The following is a 12,141-nucleotide window of genomic DNA, read 5'->3' as shown; positions in this document are numbered from 1 at the left end:
TATATTAGAACGCGGTATAGAAATTATCACAACCAAATATCACAATATGATAACCTGGCGGTTTTAATTAACCCTTACTCCTTAATCGTTAATTGATAACGATCATTTTTTTATGGCAGGCCCTATGTTATCACATAATATAGGTAACTCCGCCCTAAGCAACTGAAGCTGATCTTTGAACTATCAATAGATACCAAATAGATACATTCTTACCCTTATAGATTGTTGACCTTGTAAAACCATATTGTCGATAGCTCGTAGTGTTGGCTAATAATCGATAATTTACCGCACCGATTTGCATCGATTTAATCGATATACACTACAAGGTGCGGTTGTGGTCAAATGCAGGTTCCTACCATACAATCTAAAAAAACGAAGTTCCATATTTAAAAGTAAGTATGTTTTTATTTTCATATAATATAATCATACATAATTCATTTTGTGGTATACAAATAATTAAAAGCTTTCGTCACACTGCTCACGTGACGTCATTCCGTCACTGTATGTACTTGCGCGTGTTATTTACTTATACGATGCGTCGTTCGAAGTCTAGCTAATAAAGCTCTACATAACTTTTACGCCTTTTTACTGCGTTAGTCGTCACGTCAGTAGTGTGACGTCTTACTTTCGTCACATGGTGGGCGTTTGTCGTCACGCCAGTAGACTTTCGTCACATTGTGGGCGTTTGTCGTCACGCCAATAGTGTGACGAGAGCTCTAAACTATCAACGCTACTATAAAACATGTTGGTCATATAACACAGAGATCTTCAGCTTGTATCGCGGCCAGGTCAATGTGAGCGGCAGCGAAGGCGGTTGTCTGTCTCCCTCTTCGTCACTGTCAGGCTCCGAATCTGTGTCAGCTAGAGCTTCCAGTTTCGCGACGACCTTGAAATAAAAATAAACATGTTTTTATTGTACGGTTCACATGTGAGGTTCGTTGTCTAAGTAAATCAAGCTCGCGGCGCGGGTCGGTGCCTTGCGTATACGTAGTATTACGTTATTATATGCCCACAGTGTGACGAAAGATTCTTACCGTCGTCTTATACTGAACATATAAGGTGTTAGTGACACTGTGACGAATATTGAGGGGGATGATTCAGACCATGATTCTGAATTAATATCAAGTGAAATTTTCCGTCGCTAGTTTTTTTTTTTTAATTATTAAGCTTAGCTTCTATCGCGGGCCTTGAGCGTGGAGACTGAATCCAGAAATTCCGTAACGAAAATAACCTAACACCGACCGGCTCCGACCGGCACAGCGGTGATACTTTTTAGTTTCGCCATCTATCGATGAATAGCAGAACTTTTAATGACTTTTGAAATATCACGCTTCTCTTTAGTTCAGCAACTCGCCTCTAGGTGGCAGCTGTATCGGCGTTAATTTTTAATTCTTTTGCGATGGAAAATTTCACTTGATATCAACTCACAATAATGAACTGAGCCATCCCCCTCAGAATTCGTTATGAAGTCACTAACACCCAGTATAAGTACGTACTGGTAGCCATACAAGTGAGTGTGGGTGTTAGTGACACCGTAACAAATAATGAGGGGGATGATTCAAACCATGAATATGAACATTTTAGTGTTTTTTTTAACTATTTTCAGTTCCATACTAACTCGAAAATTCCACTTAATATCAACTCAGAATCATGGCCTGAATCATCCCTTAAAGCTTTCGTTACGATGTCACTAACACCCTGTATATTTAAAGCGAATAATAATTTCATTTCATTTTTAATTATTATTTCTTTTGCTTTCTTTTTTTTTAAGTTAATTTCAAAAAAAGAACTTATCGAATCGAGTAGCTGAAACGTAGATACGATAGAGATGCTGTAACACTGCTTTAAACCATATTGTGACTCTGTCCCTACCTATCCTAAGCGAATAAATGATTTCTGATTATTTATGTACCTTAGCCATATCTTCGGCCAGCTCCCTGGGTATGAGCACCTGCAGCCAGCCGCCCTTGACGACGTAGGGCGCCGCGGGCGTGGCCAGCGCGCCGCCCACCGCGGGCGACAGCACCGTGAGCGCGCGCCCGCTGCAGCGCCACGTGAAGTGGTGGTCGTGGAGCACGCGGCCTCTGCCACCACAACAGACAAAATCAGAAAAAAGAGAAAAAAAAGAGAAAGAAGGAAAAGAGAGAGAGAGAGAAAAAAAAACAACAACTATAATGATATTTCGATATGTTCGGAGTAGGAGTCTGCTCCGAGGGTGGGGGCTTAGGTTTCATCATCATCACCTTTCATCATTTCTTGTGCTGAGCGAGACCCTTTTATCTCAGGACGTCCACCACCACCTTATGGTCATTTCGACAAACATCCGTCTTGCTTTTTTGTAATTGTTTTAGTGGAAATTTGATATGATGTTGTCTTTTTTTTGTGTGTGTGACGTCCTTTTATAATAAACTTTTTCTATTCTATTCTATTTCATTAATCATCAAGAAAAAAAATACTTTAGACATGGCTGTACGGGCATAGTTCCCTTTGCCTTACCCTTCGGGGTAAACCAAAACGAGATATTTCGATATTTTTAACGATTCCCCTCGATGCTACAAAAATAAAGTGCTAAATCACTTTGGTTGTCGTTATAAGCGTTAAACAGTGCTTACATTTATATTAAAATTAAAATAAAATTGTTCATAAACATAAATAATAAAAAAAAATAATTGAAAAATAATAATAATTGATTTATTGCTTAATAATTGATTTATAATTGTTCATGTGTTAGTATATATTTAAAGTTTATAATTTACTATTAATATAGTTTCTTTTCATTTACGGTGAATGCTGTGTGTGTACGCATGTAATTGGCAAGCATTTAAATCAAGTCTTTCTATATTATTTTTTTTGTCTTTTTATTTATTTTGTATGCAGTCTATAAAAGTTTAATATGTGTTGCTGTATGTGTACCTAAATAAATAAATAATAAACAACTAATATAATACAATGGCCCCGATTCCTGTAAACACCTCCTAATTTTATTTTAAACTAGCTTTTGCCCGCGACTTCGTCCGCGTGGCGTGTTATAAAAGAGAGATCTTTGTGTGTGTGGGAGTGCATGTCAAATTTCAAGCATCTAACTTATGCAGTTTAGATTTTTTCATACAATTTTTTTCATCCCGCTAACTCCCATTTTTCAAAATACAGCCATAACTAAACTTTATATTTACTAAGGTATGCATGCATGCTAGATTGAAAACATGTATCTTACGCGGTTTCGATTTTTTCATACAAATGTTTTTTCCCGCTAACTCCCGTTTCCGTGGGAATTTTGTAATGTCCTGTTGCAACTAAGTTTTAAGTTTACTAAGGTACCTGCATGCCAAATTTCAAGCGTCTAACTTAAGCGGTTTAGATTTTTCCTACAAAAGGATTTTCCCGCTAATTCCCGTTCCCGTAGGAATTCCGGGAATTCCTTTCTTAGTGCAACTCTACGGTACCTAAGCTACGTCCCTTCCAAATTTCAAGTGCCTACGTTTAGTCGTTTAGGCTGTGCGTTGATATGTCAGTCAGTCAGTTTCTCCTTTTATATATTTAGATTATACCTATCCGCCGAAAAGGAAAGGCAACTCACTGTATGGCCAGCGGCAGTAAACTGGCGCCTTCAGGGTTGAGAACCACATGCACCCCCTCCAAGTATTCCACGGTGTCTTCTCTCCAGGAGCCGTGCATCAGCTCTGGTATTTGAGGCAGCGCCCGCTCCAAGCTCGACATCCCTAAACTATCTGTTGACATGCCCGTATGACCTGAAAACATTTTAATAGATTAAATATAAGGTTCCACTGCGGTTCCCGCAGTGGAGCAGCGTGGTGGAGTATGCTCCATACCCCCTCCGGTTGATTGAGGGGAGGCCTGTGCCCAGCAGTGGGACGTATATAGGCAGTTTATGTTATGTAAATATAAGGTTAGGTTAGGTTATATTATATTGTTTGATGACTTATGTACCATTCTTTGTTAAATCAGATGTTAGGAGCTTTAACCGGGCGTCTTGTTCCTGTACTCATTCAGCGCTTATCGCTATCGACCCACTAGGGTCGATTAATTCTTTCAAATATTTTTCCTCTCAGACGACGCCCTGAGCCGAGGTTCGCGCCCAACTGGGCACCCTCAAGCCTGTTGTCTTAAACGTTGTATCGGGTGAGAGCCTTCAGCGCTCCCCATTTGTCCGGCCAAGTAGTTAATGCCATCTGCGGCAAATCTACAATAAGTCACGTCAAAAAAAAAAAGGGCGTCTTGTACAAATTCATACTCATGGTAAACAAGCTGTGCTTAGTGCGGCGACCATTGGTTTTCTACCCACATTAACGATGCTACAAAATGTATTTGCCTAGATTGCTATCAACTTTAATATATTTGTTTTGCATGTATGGTAAATAAATAAAGAATTAAATTAAATTAATTTAACATGTGCGGGACCCAACTAGTAGACGAGCTAGTTCCGCCCGTAACCAACAGATGGCGCGCACAACATTCCCTGCAGTCCTAGAACGCGCTATCGAAGTTTTCACAGCGCGACGCATATATACAACTTCCAACATGACACCGTCATTGTTCGGGCTCACGGAGGGGCGACCATCGCCCGCCGTGTCCCACCCCCGAGCCACGCCCGTTTTTGCGGGCGGCGAGCGCCGCCACGTTAAAGGGGCCACGCCCCGAGAACGTCTCCCCGTCGCGGGCTTAAGCCCGCGACGTGAAGAAACCCAACGACCGTCATTGTTGATGGTTTCGACCTTGACGTCAGGTCACCTACCTTCAGGGCCACTTCTATCTGTGCTCATGGAGCTAAGACCCCGTTGCAGCGTCTCCTTGATCTGCCGCTGGACTTGAGGAGACAGCGAGGGGGGGGACGGCTCTTCTGGCGCCTGCAATAAAAATAATAATTCAGTCCGGGAGTCCATATTCCCGAGATATGGAAACTGCATACAACAAGTTCAAAATTAACCTAACGAAATGGCTTATGAACTAATGTTATTATAATTTGAAGGAATAATAATATTTTGAACATAAAAATAATTAAAGTAATTTTTTTTAATAATAAGTATAATTTTCAATAATTTTCTTTTCAATGTACCATTTCTTTATTTTTTATTTTTTTATGTATATTTGTACGCCTGCATGCTATGCAGACCGAACACATCACAACATTGTTATTTGAATAATTTTACCTCCTTTTTTGTATTCTATGTGTTCTCGCAAATATATTGATTTGATTTGTTTTCTTTCTAAAAAATATTTTGTTTTACCTCCTCGCAAACAAACGGTTTTCGTCGTTTTCCAGCCATCCTAACTTTACATTTTTTTGTGAACTAGATGAGATCCCGAATATTTCAAGATCCCTCGGGATCTCGAATTCGCGATCTCGAGTTGCGTTCCCTATTCGTGGGTATACTAACCGGGTTCCAAGCCTCCCAACGCATCCTGGCTGATACTCCTGCCAGGTGAGCGGCGCCCGATGTCGCCCCTCGACGCACACATCTTAAACAACATAAGTTATCATACACGCGCATCTGTGACGTAGATTCTGACCGTCAGAAAGCTCACTTCATCAAACTCACTCCGAATTCAAATATATCTTTATTCAGTAGGTAACATATAATAACTTATTAAATCTACCAACGTAATTTATTCTACGTAACAAGCATGTTTTATGATATAAAAATAGTGTATGTTTAGTGTTGAAATGTGTTATAAAGGTGTTTACAACCTGCAAAACATATGTAAGTCTCATTTATCTGTTTATTCTAGGCTAGTACTAGATCTAAACTATTTGTATACCTTACTTTCTATGAATAAAGATATTTTTAAACAAACAAACAAGTAGGTAACATATGTCAAAATTTACGTCTCATCCGCCTAAAACTACTGCAGCTTCTCCCAACCTGTATAACCGGGGAAAAGAAGCTGTTAGAAAAACTTCGGCACAGGGCCCTAGACGTTCTTTAAAAATAAATAAACATAAAATATTGGTATACAATTGAATAATTTAGCTGCCCAATATCAGTATTAATACCTGATATAAGGTGTATTACCTAGCGGAGACTCTCCTCTGCACTCTGGTCACCAGCCAGGCGCCTCCACAGTGAGGGTCGTCAGCTATCAGCTTCAAGACATCGAACCCGGACCCACGTTGTGCAGCGCGGAGTTCTCTGCCCGTGCACCCTACAATCTGAAAGCGATCAAAATTGGCTAATTTCCAACTGCAGTGAGTGCGGTTTGTCGTAGTGAGTTTGGTGCGAGTTCAGATGGTTCCGAACATTCCGATATCAAAAACATAAACAAGCGGCAAAGAAAGAGGGTAGACAGATATGTCTGCCCGTAGAAAATTATGGATCTACCTACTCCACTCCAATCTCATCAGTCATCCCGTGATCATGGCACTTGCAACAGTGTCGAAATATCGGAAGTCTCATATCCCCATTTAAACGCGGTAAGAACCCGTTTTTATGTGCTTTAATTATAATTTCCAACTAGTCAAATTAGTTACTTTTTACAAAATTATTTATTTTATTTTATTTATTGGTTACAGTCATCTTACACAGTATTTTCTTAAGGTAACATCAACTGTATATAAAGCTAAGTGTAGAGACTAATTATAAGTAAACACAGCATGCAAAATAGCAAAGACAAGATTAATAAGTAGGTAGGTAGGTACAAAGTGACTAACCTAACCTAAGATAAAGACAGATCTGTTTTCGCATGATCTAAAACTTAAACATTACAAAAAAATATTTCTAAATCTAAAAATTTTGCCGTAAAAACACCTCCACCAACCCGCATTGGAGCAGCGTGGTGAAGTATGCTCCATACCCCCTCCGGTTGATTGAGGCCTGTGCCTAGCAGTGGGACGTATATAAGCTGTTTATGTATTTCTAAATCTATGAATACTGTCGACATGAAATTACTATGGACTTTTGTAAAAAACCTGTCAAATCTTCACGCATAAAATAAGGAATAATACATATAGAACGGCGACTCTCCGCTCCCCACCAGCCGCTGAGCTTGGTTTACCTCACCCCCTCGGTCTTATATCTTACGTCAGACGTCACACACACAGATGCGCGTGTACGACAACGTCAATGGGCCTAATTCCTGTAGACACCATCTAATTTTATTGTAAGTTATGACTGTCATTTTCTTATCCTCCGAAAAGGAAAGGGACGGATAATCGACATGCATAAAAATGGAACACACGTCAATTTTAAACACAAATCTAAAACAACCCTATAAAAAAATTACATTGGCTAATAACCCAACAGAATTAAGTTGGCAGCACACGTCAAACGGTTCATTAATTAACTCATTTTTCCTAAAATTAAGAGCTGTCAATCATCCGTCCCTTTCCTTTTCGGCGGAGAAGAAAATGACAGGTATAACTTTAAAGTAGAATTAGGAGGTGTCTGCAGGAATCGGGGCCAATGTAGTGTCTGTGTAAAACGAGGTGTTTTGTATGAAGTATCGTGTGGGTTGTGAGGTGAATTACCAAGTTCATCAACCCTGGTGTCAGGGCTATTATTGAGCCGCCAAAGGCTCCTGACATGGCTCATGTAATGACTGCTTACTTACTTCAGTAAGTAATAACCGGGACCAACGGCTTAATGTGCCAAGCACCGACCTGTAGGAAGGCGAGGGTGCCATGGCTGGTGTGTATGGCGGGGAGCTGCGGGTCCTCCGCGATGAGAAGGTGCCGCAACCGGGACTCCGCCCCGCCGTCCAGGGGCGCGTGCCACGATATGTGGTCGCCCGCACAGAATTTGTTGCCTGGGAATTTAAAAGAGAATCAATAAGAAGAAGGTCTAGGTCTGCGTCTTACCTGGTCCAACGCCTATCAGTGGCTGGGCAACGGGGCAATGCCGCTAGTGTATTGGGTTCGTTTGGACCAGGGGCCTGTTTAATAAAACTTACAATTGTAAATTACAACGACAATTTGATGTTAATTACGTAGCTAATATGAAACTGCAAAATATTCGTGATCACACACTCCGCAATTGCTCCGCAATCAAATTGTCATTGTAATTTACAATTGTAAGTTTTATTAAACAGGCTCCTGGTCAGATTCAGAACACTTAAACGCCTAGTTGGACGTGACGAAGTTACGTGTGTTTCTGATTCTCTACATAGTTTACTTTTTAATTTCGAAATTGTAATGTGTCTTTTAATAAATATGATTTTAATAAGAAGAAGAAGAAAAGGAGAATCTATAATTAATTTACACTGGCGACCCGTCCACGGGTGGACATTTATTTTTTAAAAGAAAATATTGGGATCCCTTTTTTTCTAGTATTTATTGTATTTGTTACAGGGTGTTAGTGACACCGTAACGAACACTGAGGGGGACGCTTCGACCATGATTCAGAGTTAATATCAAGTGGAATTTTCCGTCGCAAATTCATGTTTCTTTTTGTATTTTATTAAATTATTTTTCAATTTTATGCTTTTGCGACGGAACATATCAAACAACTCAGAATCATGGTCTGAATAATCCCTCAAAGTTTTCGTTACGATGTCAGGAATAATGTAGCTAGAATGTACTAGAATGCACGCGAGAGAAGAAGAGAAGATAGCATAATAGATAGAAAATCAATCCAATCAATCAATTCAATCCTGCAATCTTTCAATTTTTACATTTTTCCTCACCTTATGGTTGTCTGGAAGAGATCGCTTGCAATCTTCCAATTTTTACATTTACACTTATCTCTTCCAGACGGAAGAGATCGCTTTAAGCGATAAGGCCGCCATCTGCCATGTACTTAGTTAAGTCTTTTTTGTAATTATTTCTTTTATTATTTATTTTGGTGCAATAAAGTGTGTTTGTATAGATATTTTTTTGCAAAATTGATTTATTTATTATTAGATAAATAACATAACATAAGCAGCCTATATACACGTCCCACTGCTGGGCACAGGCCTCCCCTCAATCAACCGGAGGGGGTATGGAGCATACTCCACCACGCTGCTCCAATGCGGGTTGGTGGAGGTGTTTTTACGGCTAATAGCCGGGACCAACGGCTTAACGTGCCCTCCGAAGCACGGAATCATCTTACTTATTCGGACAATCAGGTGATTCAAGCCTGAAAAGTCCTTACCAAACAAAGGACAGTCTCACAAAGTGATTTCGACAATGTCCCCATCGGGAATCGAACCCGGACCTCCAGATCGTGAGCCTAACGCTCTAACCACTAGACAACGGAGGCTGTTAGATGAATAAATAAAAGATATGATGTGGTGATGAGGTAGGTCCAAAGCATCTCTCACCAGTAGTGAACACGTATCTAGCGAGAGCCTGTAGCAGCGCCGCGGGCCACAGCGGCGGCGCCTCGTGGGTCGCTGCGAGGCGGAGCGTCAGCTCGAAGCCGCAGCCTGACGGGGGCGGAGCGCCCGCGGAGACCAGCACGCGGTCCGCCGGCGGGTGCACGCGCCCGTCTCCATGCAGGTCGGACAGACCGAAGCTGAGGACATGAACGATCGAATAAACGCATTCTGTTAGGGTTCGTAATGTTTATTTTATTATTCAATTATTATTAGATTTTATAACTTAATAACAGACGGAATAAAGTCGTGAATCTGTGTCACGACTTTATTATTTTTAATTTGGAACTGGCATATTATTTCATTTGTTTTTATTTTGATTTCTTCTTTTTCGAACGGGAACGTTTTCCCGCCTTTTTAAAAGGCGGTGACGTGGAATTTTGTTCGGTTGCGGTAATCTGTTATGAAGAGTTGGAGAGTTAACATTGTTTATGAAAATATAACATTATTCAAGAGAATTGCTGAATTGTTTGATTACGACGAGTACCTCCCCACCTGAGAGCAGTAGTATTATTACAATTCCATCTATTATCTTTTGACATTTTGATTTAATTTATTACCTTCTTTGTTGACATTCTTTTATTATCATTTTTGACGATCATATTTATGTTGTTACCGTTTTCAATTGTGTCTAAAATGTGTTGTACTTATAACTAAATGTGAAATAAATGAATCTAATCTAATCATCTCCCTACATTCACCAGAGGAAAACTTCTAACTTCATGGATAACAGACATAATATGCATCTTTTATCTTTGTTTTTGGGTATAAATGATGACCCTTTTTATTACACAGAAGTACAATTACAACTTCCACCCATTAATATTCTGATCAAAATAAAGAGAAGCAATATAGGTAGCAACATCATTCTATACATAATGTGATCCAAATATCAAGCAGCCACTGTTGATACGAAGTCCAAAGATGGATATGATGAACCTTATGGTGATAAGGGATCAGCCTATCGCCCATAACATTAGTCCATCATGTTAGAGGACACAATCCCTCTGTCGGTTTTTACGACATGCCCGGGAAGAGAAGCAGCTGAACGTGTTCTATGTCTTTGATTACTTGTGGCTCTGCCCACCCCATTAGGGATTACGGGCGTGAGTTTATGTATGTATGTATGTATGTAAATATCAAGCAACGATTAGTTTTATATATGCTTCTGCAATTACATTACATTTTTGAATAATTATGTAGGTACCCCAGCAATGAGAAAATAGGTAATTATCACGTTAAAAGTGAACAACGCCATCTATCGCGTGTTTGGGGAACGTCGATTGGAAAATCCGTCATTGTATTCACCTGACATAATGCCAATGAGGCGGGATGTTCTCATCAGGTTTTCCAGGGTTCCAGTACATGCTGATGTAGTCCAAAGGGTCATGGCCGCCCAGCCTATGGAGGAAAGAGTAAGATACACGAATCGTCAGGAGTCTTCAGGGGAGTTCAATAACGAATTCGTCTAAAAAAGCAATTTGACATTTCGCAATGCCAACGAATGACAAATAGTAATGCTTTTTTAGATGAATTGCTTTGATGTGCCCTTTTTAAGTTTTCAGATGAGGTACAGGATCTCAATAACTGGCTGGAAATTAATACAATCGATATAAAGTTCCGTAGATAAAATATAAGTTTTCTTCTTTCCAATCTTTATGTAGTACAGGCAGAGACTGTAGTATACAGGGAGTTAGTGACACCATAAAGAATACTAAGGTGGATGACTCATGATTCTGAGTTAATATCAAGTGGAACCGTCGCAAAAGTATGGAATTGAAATAATTTAAAAAAGCATTAATTTTGTTACTGCTTATAGTCAATGACACTGATCGCAAGATACATACATACATAAACTCACGCCTATTTCCCACCGGGGTAAGCAGAGACTATAGAATTCCATTTCCATCGCAAGATACAATCACAAAAAAATAAAAACATTTGTGACTGAATCATGAGTTGAATCACCCCCTGATCATTTTCGGTACGGCATCACTCTTTATGTTTTTTGTGTTATATTAAATCATAACTTTTTACCTTTTCTTTTTTAATCCAGGATGTTTTGGAGAAATGCCAGGTTAACAGTACTCTATACCGGTGCGCATGCATGAAAATTGATGACAGTGGGAGAAGCAAAAGTCAATCAGATTGTAGTAAGTGGAATTTCTTACCAATACTTGAGTCTTGTAGTGACTTGCAGAGGATTTGGCTGGTCGGGGTACAAAGTGGAATATGCCTCACACAGTGCCTTCAACCCGGCCGGCACTAATCTATCTGCTAAGGTAAAGAACATTATTAAGAATAAGAATAAAGCCCAGCCGTTTACATTATGTTTTTTATACTCCAGGAGCCGAGGGGTACGGAGCCCGCTCCACCATTCTGCTCCACTGTTGCATACTGGAGAAACAGCTAGAGCCGTGTAATATTATTATTTGTCTATATCTGCGCATTTCTGTACAAAAATGGTCATAAATGACCCACATAAGGCTTTCAAATTATGATTTCGATCCTTAATAACTTTTTACCTGACTGTCCCATGTCTCTGGCATCCTGAGAACTTGATTCGCTCTCAGCTGGGTTGGTCTGCGCAGACGCAAGAAACGATAACGCACTGTTGCGGACCACCCCGCCGCCTGACGGTCCAGCCCCACTTGGGCTCGACATTGTTCTTTCTTATTAAATAACCCCACACGTTCTTCGACAGTGATTCACTGGTATTTTAATAAAAAAATGGAAAATTGGAAAAAGTATCACCGCTTTGACACCATTTTTGATTTTATTTACAACGTTCTTGTAGTACGAATTTGTGTAGTGCTATCTTTGTTTTGCAAG

The 12,141-nt window shown here is 39.9% G+C and overlaps 1 protein-coding gene across 2 annotated transcripts; it reads right to left on the bottom strand.

The window, feature by feature from the left end:
• Positions 1-385: 385 nt before the first annotated feature.
• LOC126378778 (suppressor of fused homolog) lies at positions 386-11,973 on the bottom strand. Of its 2 annotated transcripts, none has more exons than XM_050027170.1 (11): positions 11,835-11,973; positions 11,481-11,586; positions 10,618-10,710; positions 9,256-9,449; positions 7,616-7,761; positions 6,033-6,169; positions 5,397-5,478; positions 4,754-4,865; positions 3,578-3,749; positions 1,913-2,084; positions 386-886 (listed from the first exon to the last, which is right to left on the bottom strand). In XM_050027170.1, exons 1-11 carry the CDS (start codon positions 11,971-11,973, stop codon positions 734-736), a joined length of 1,506 nt encoding a protein of 501 aa, XP_049883127.1. In that variant the 3' UTR covers positions 386-733. The 2 variants fall into 2 exon arrangements, with proteins under 2 accessions (XP_049883127.1, XP_049883128.1); XM_050027171.1 differs by having other exon boundaries at positions 11,481-11,583.
• Positions 11,974-12,141: the final 168 nt, after the last annotated feature.

The sequence above is a fragment of the Pectinophora gossypiella genome, chromosome 27, assembly GCF_024362695.1.
Source record: "Pectinophora gossypiella chromosome 27, ilPecGoss1.1, whole genome shotgun sequence".
NCBI classification, from domain to species: domain Eukaryota; kingdom Metazoa; phylum Arthropoda; class Insecta; order Lepidoptera; family Gelechiidae; genus Pectinophora; species Pectinophora gossypiella.
The sequence above is the reverse complement of the archived record's forward strand: the minus strand, read 5'-3'. Positions and strand labels throughout refer to the sequence as shown.

Bases quoted from the DNA above. Each gene is read 5' to 3' on its own strand.
- LOC126378778 (XM_050027170.1), bottom strand. From the start codon at position 11,973: ATGTCGAGCCCAAGTGGGGCTGGACCGTCAGGCGGCGGGGTGGTCCGC. The intron at 9,450-10,617 runs GTGAATACAATG...TCATGTCCTCAG, and splicing joins CCTCATTGGCATTATGTCAG to CTTCGGTCTGTCCGACCTGC. The intron at 7,762-9,255 runs GTGAGAGATGCT...TTAAATTCCCAG, and splicing joins TAGATACGTGTTCACTACTG to GCAACAAATTCTGTGCGGGC.